This window comes from Brachycentrus maculatus, unplaced genomic scaffold (assembly GCF_059751285.1).
Source record: "Brachycentrus maculatus isolate JH-2025_06_01 unplaced genomic scaffold, ASM5975128v1 h1tg000283l, whole genome shotgun sequence".
Taxonomy (NCBI): domain Eukaryota; kingdom Metazoa; phylum Arthropoda; class Insecta; order Trichoptera; family Brachycentridae; genus Brachycentrus; species Brachycentrus maculatus.
The window spans coordinates 55,178-61,149 of NW_028281034.1; the positions used below are offsets into that span (position 1 = coordinate 55,178).

The window sequence follows — 5,972 nt, forward strand, 5'->3', positions numbered from 1 at the left end:
TTCTTCATGTTGTTGTAGGCTTGTGGCCTGTTTTTAAGAGGGATAAGCCTCCTGCTATGTCGATTCCCAGCTATCGACCCATCTCTTTGATGGTCCACCCGGGATTCGTCTACCATGGGGTTGGCCATACAGTGTGATGTGGGGGAGTCTGGATGGTTCCATGCTCCTCACATGCGCATACCATTGTCTCCTTCGTTGTCTTCCCCACCTAACGACATCTTCAATCTCGCTTTCAATTTCCCTGATCCTGGCGTTTCTTATCTCAAGGACTCTTGCCTGATATGATTCTTAGAGTCTTCATTTCTGACACTATAAGCGCTTTTTTTGTGGCAAAGGTGTCCGCTCTACTTTCGATTCCATGCGTCATAATGTATTATTTTCAATTTGCAAATCCCATTTTAATTTTTTGTCCATTTGTACACCTAAATATTCAATGTTATCTACCTTTAATTATTCGGAGAAATTATATTCAGTGTTATAACAATAACTGTAATGGATTTTTAAGTTGAAATTATGAAAAATCCATATTCTACTGTGAGATACTGAATTTTAATATATAAGACGTTGCAAAGTGTCTTCGGCTTGTAAACATTTAGCAATCACAAACACAATAAAGTTCATCTTTAGCAGTTCAAAGTCTTACTCATTATGGCGGAGTTGAGTTTTGAGGAGTTGAACTCCCAAACTTCATAGACATCACTGTTGACCCAGGGCTATGCATTATATAATATTTAGACACAAAAGCAGTTCCTATTCTACCAAACTTCCGTAACATTTAAGTAAACAAGTAGTACCTACCTTATTTTGCTAAACAGTCCCTACTCAATGGGTTCATAGATTATTTAATGCTTAAAAAGAGGTTGCTTTTTTTTAAAGAAACACTTTATGAAATAAATAAAAACTTTTTTTTTTTAACCATTTTATTTTTTAAAACTATATCCCAACGGGTTTATCTTCTATAAGGATGAATATGTACTAAACTTAAAACGGAAGAATATTCATTTTAATTATGAATGGAGAGCAAGAGTGGTTTGTGAAGTTGAACTGAAGAGAGTGGAGGCCTGAAACTTCGATTGAAGCATAAATATAACTTGCGAAATTTAGCTAGTAGTTAGCAATCATGGGTAGAATGGTAAATTTATACGAGTGTAAAGTGATCACTTAAACTACAAGTCTTTGAAAGGTCGTCGGCCCTGTAAATGCCCAGACTTCTTTTTTGAAATATCAATAAAAATATTGAAATAAATAACTCCAAAGTGGACACAAACCCTAAAATCCTGGCCAGTAATTAAGGCACTCGAAATATTGTAAAACAAGGCTTTACAATTGATGTTTTTCACCCTTCACAGTAATATTATTAACATTATTTTGAGTTTTTCAACTGGAAAAAAGTGAAGTCGGTGTTCGTTGTGAAAGGGTGTGTTTGGATATACCGCTTGTTTATTTCTTTGTGTGTGAAATTCTGACCCAAGGGAAAGGCTTCTCTGTCTATGGTAGTTGTCGCAGTACGACCAACTGTTGCTTACATATTTGTATTTTTTTATCGCAACGGCTCCATTCAAATATTTTATTTAGTTCCAGCCATCTGGAAACAAAAAATGTACAACACGCGATGAAAAATATTTATGGCCGGGGTTTTAAAATGGTTTGAATATATGTTTGCGTATGTATATTTACATAAACGTGAACCATTTAATTTTTACGTATAGTAAGAAGTTAATACTTACCAAACGGGTTTATTTTCTACAATTTTATGTCTAAAAATAGATTACAAATTTACGGATCTTAGCCTTGCATTAATTATTTATATCACCATTTAAACCAACTCAACACGTCTTCTTAAATTTTATCGATAGTGTTTATCTAATCTTTACATTTATTCTTTACATTCATATATCAGCCACCCTTTAAATATTTTGTAATCAAATAAACCAAATATTGCGAATCAACAATATACGAATAGTGTTCAAATTACTTGAAAATTCATGCAATCGTGGTAAAATTTAGGCCCAGCAGCTGCCAAAAATATTAATTATTCTCTGTCAGACTATTCAATCATTATGGGAGCTTTAATTTAGCTGGCGGAATCGGTCGCGGCGCGGGAACGATAATTATTAGATTAATGACTAACTCACCCCCTGCGGATGGAACCTTTCCGCATTCAGTACTTGGTATTACCCCTTTATGCACGTAACTTACTCCTTGTATTAAATCATGAGAGGTGTCGATTATACTGCCTCTTGATTTGCGGATAAAATCGACTCGTAAATATATTTTTTGTACTGTTTTTTTTTTAATGTATCCGGTAAGAAGTTTCCACCAAACAATAACATACGATAAAATTCTTTAGTTTTAATAGGTTGAAATTGAACGAATGATTTATAATCCTTACTGGAGTATGAATCCTTCATTAAATATTTGAAAAAATATTTTAGACAATTTAATATGTTTTTAAAATTCTTTGAAATGCATGGTAAGATGATAAAAGTGATCAAAAAAATAATTGAAATATTATTGAATACGAGTTAAAAGTAAACTTTATGTTTATTTTTATACTGATCTATTTTATCCATCTCCATAGAAAAGTGGATAATAGACTAGGCTGTGGTGCTGGAGGTCTCGGAGTCAATTCTCAGGAAGGTCAAAATAAATATCAGTGATTTTTCAACATGATATTTATTTAATATTTCCCTGGTCTTGTACTTGAAACCCAAGGCTAATTATATTTCTTTCTTGTATTAAATGTTCAAGATAACACTGTGTCTATACGAGGCAGTGTTCTATGCACCGTTGAGTACGGAAAGGGTAAGAAGAAGATTTTTACCATTTAAATAAATAATCCTGTATTTATGAATTATTTAGATTCTTTTAGAATATTGGTTAAATATTGTACGTAAAATAATATAAACGTGAAGTGACGGACGTGTTTTCAGCGGTATAGGCACCTCTTTTTAAATAAATTATCATCATAGTTCAATAATTCAAATGCAACAATTCCAACACCCATCAATATGCATGTATATTATTCCAGAAATCAGCCTTACTTCTCTATTGGCCATTGATATTAATACGTTAATATTAACACGTTAATTACATTGTACGTGCCAGGTGCGTACATATTACATTTCCTCGGTACGGAATGCACGCTAGGCGCATCAGGTTGATAGCTTTTTGCGTTATAAATAGTACATTTACTATTATAGTTTTGATACGACATTTGATATCAGTGTGTAATTAATAAAAATCCTAAAAACTAAATAATTAAATTTCATATATGAATGCATATTTTGCGAGTGTAAACTCAGCTGTTTATGATAGCTTATATCAAAGCGAGTATAAACAAGAGCAAGGCTTCAATGCTACTCACAAAGAGAACAGTGTGTACCTACTAGAATCTTCAAAATGGACTTTTATGTTTATAGTTAATATAGGTTTAAAAAAGTAAGCGTTTTAAAAATTGAGATTTTGTAAACATCTCGTGATTTTTTGCGATATTTAATACAGCGAACGTCAAAAATTAAACGCATTTATTCATTGCACAATTTGTGTTATTCGTTTGATAAGAGATGCGTCTATCGTTCGTGGTCGCCGCTTCAAAAGAATCCCACCCTTAATGTGTTAAATAAGACGGTTAAATATAGGATATCTTCGTTCATCGGTTCTTCTTTACTTCCTCGGCAAGGCATTTATGACTTCCGATACGAAATTAGTCAGTCTTTCGAAAACGTAGGGGATGTAAGTGGTGCACAAACTTTCTTTCCACTGGGGTACGATAACCTGAAAGAGGAAATAGTCGGAATTTAATTTTCTCCCACACGTGACTTCCTGGGCGGGATTTCCGGGCTAATATTTTATCCAGCCTAAAATAAATTTCATTTAAGAATGTGATTCCAGAAAGGGTCGAGAGTTACGCGGAACTTTAACACTTACAGGTACGTATTTCAAGCGTTTGTTAGGAATTCGGTGAAATCTCTCGTGGAAATTTATCCGAACAAAATACTAATTATTTTTTTCTGAAAAAAGTTTAAATGATGATTCAGGCGTCCATCAGTGAATGAATATAAAACAAGTGTTTGATGAAATATAAATTACTCTTTAGTAACTAACGTATAAATAATAATTGTATGTTACAATGCTTCATGATGTTTATTATTTACGCATTAACTTCGTGGAAAAACAAGACAATTCAAATATAAAAATTAAACTATATTTTGAGTTATTTATTGTAAACACAACCAATTCCGAAAACAACAGATATTCTCATTAACAGCTGAACGCACAAAATGTTTTTTGTTTTGTTGTAATTATTACATTTATTGTCTTAATATCATTTACATATTACATTTATTGTATTTCATGAAACTAGTCGTGTTTACAATAATAATCTAAACAAAATGGTACTAAACAAGTGTTTTATTTTTATGTTTATATGCTATTCAATATAAACTCAAATTGAGCGAAAATTGCAATGAAACCATTAAAAACATTTTTTTAGATAAAGCTAAACTGGCAGTACAAAGTCCTGGCTCCAACCCCAATGAGCAATATAATATGATTTTTTTTTAAAATCAAACATCTACAATAAAACGTCCAATTTGTTTTGTAAAATGGCCAATTTGATTTGTTAAACTTCTTTTTTGGTTTGTGAAACGTTCGATTTGATGTAGAAAACCTGTATAACCCTGGCCTGGTTGTGAAGAATTGATCACGTTCATACAATTGACGATCAACTCAACATTGCATCACTATGATGCAGTGCTCTATGCACCATTATATGCGAACAAGGGTCGGTTGTAGCATAAATAATATAATTTTAAAGAAAGTGAGCTTACTAGTGAGATTGCCAGTATGAGCACAGGGTAGAACATCATCAGGAGTAGTTTCAACATCTCTCTCACCGTGTAACATGTGCCGATCACGCACAGTACCCCTATGAACACATCCTTGTTCCTTACTATGCCATCCATCAGTTCGTTCATTGTTGTCGTGAGATTCTGCCAAATTGTCTTTGGGTGCTAAAATTGACAAAAAAATTAAGCAGTAAAAAAAAAGCAAACCAAGAAATGATCAACAAATATATTGACAAATTTTGTTTTTAAATTGATTATCGTATTATTTAGCGTTGTTCGATAACCAGGTTCACGACGCCCAGGACAACTACTGCTGACAATTCGTCGGCAGTTCTCGTCAGAGCTTCGGGACGCGGATCTGACTTGGGAGGATGCAAAGGAGCTGGCAGCCGATAGAAAAGCCTGAAGAAAGTTTGTGGACTCCATATGCTCCACTGAGGGAGCGGATATGGTTTACATAATAATTATTTATAATTAGTTAAATACGAAAAATTTGTCTAGATTCGAAGGGTTCTGTGTTAGATTTTCTTAGAAATCAAAATTGTCTGAAATCTGAGTGAATTCAATAAGTAATGACACAGAGTTTTGTACAAAATTTATTTTAATTACAAAACTTGAGTGGACTTTCTATCACAGTACACAAAATTACCAAAATTACAGATATATAATTTAATAAAAATATTGAATTTTAGCTTACGTTTGGCATTTGACCAAAACCTGTGTAAAGTATTGAGACAGGAACTGAAACAAAAGATTTTTCTATGTAGTAAGTGCTGTTTATATATGAAATGATTTTTTAAACGCTTTAAACAAGCATTACTTTTGAATGATTACAAATGTCCAGAAAAAAAATTAAAACTTCATTGTATCTAACATAAATTTTGGAGACGTCAAATTTTATGAGTTAAAGAAATTAATTAAAAATAGAACAAATATTGGCAGTTCGATTTTTAGTTCATTTTCTACAGAAATAAGTTCTTGCTTTACGCTCTTTTTGGAGATTAGTACTTGAAAAAGTATATGAAAAAATTATAGAAACCAATATGACTTACGACACAACTTTTTAAATTTGGTCATAAAGAAAATTTTCCCATAGATAAGAAATGATCTGTAGAAAGATTC

The 5,972-nt window shown here is 32.4% G+C and overlaps 1 protein-coding gene across 1 annotated transcript; it reads right to left on the bottom strand.

Annotated features, from left to right (window-relative positions):
* Positions 1-3,553: 3,553 nt before the first annotated feature.
* On the bottom strand, positions 3,554-5,750 carry LOC148305167 (uncharacterized). Its single transcript, XM_088267122.1, has 4 exons — positions 5,671-5,750; positions 5,548-5,591; positions 4,833-5,015; positions 3,554-3,777 (listed from the first exon to the last, which is right to left on the bottom strand). Exons 2-4 carry the CDS (start codon positions 5,554-5,556, stop codon positions 3,667-3,669), a joined length of 303 nt encoding a protein of 100 aa, XP_088123248.1. The 5' UTR covers positions 5,557-5,591; positions 5,671-5,750; the 3' UTR covers positions 3,554-3,666.
* Positions 5,751-5,972: the final 222 nt, after the last annotated feature.

Coding starts and splice junctions, on each gene's coding strand:
- LOC148305167 (XM_088267122.1), bottom strand. Junction 3,778..4,832: donor TCATACTGGCAATCTCACTA/GTAAGCTCACTT, acceptor TTCCTCTTTCAG/GTTATCGTACCCCAGTGGAA.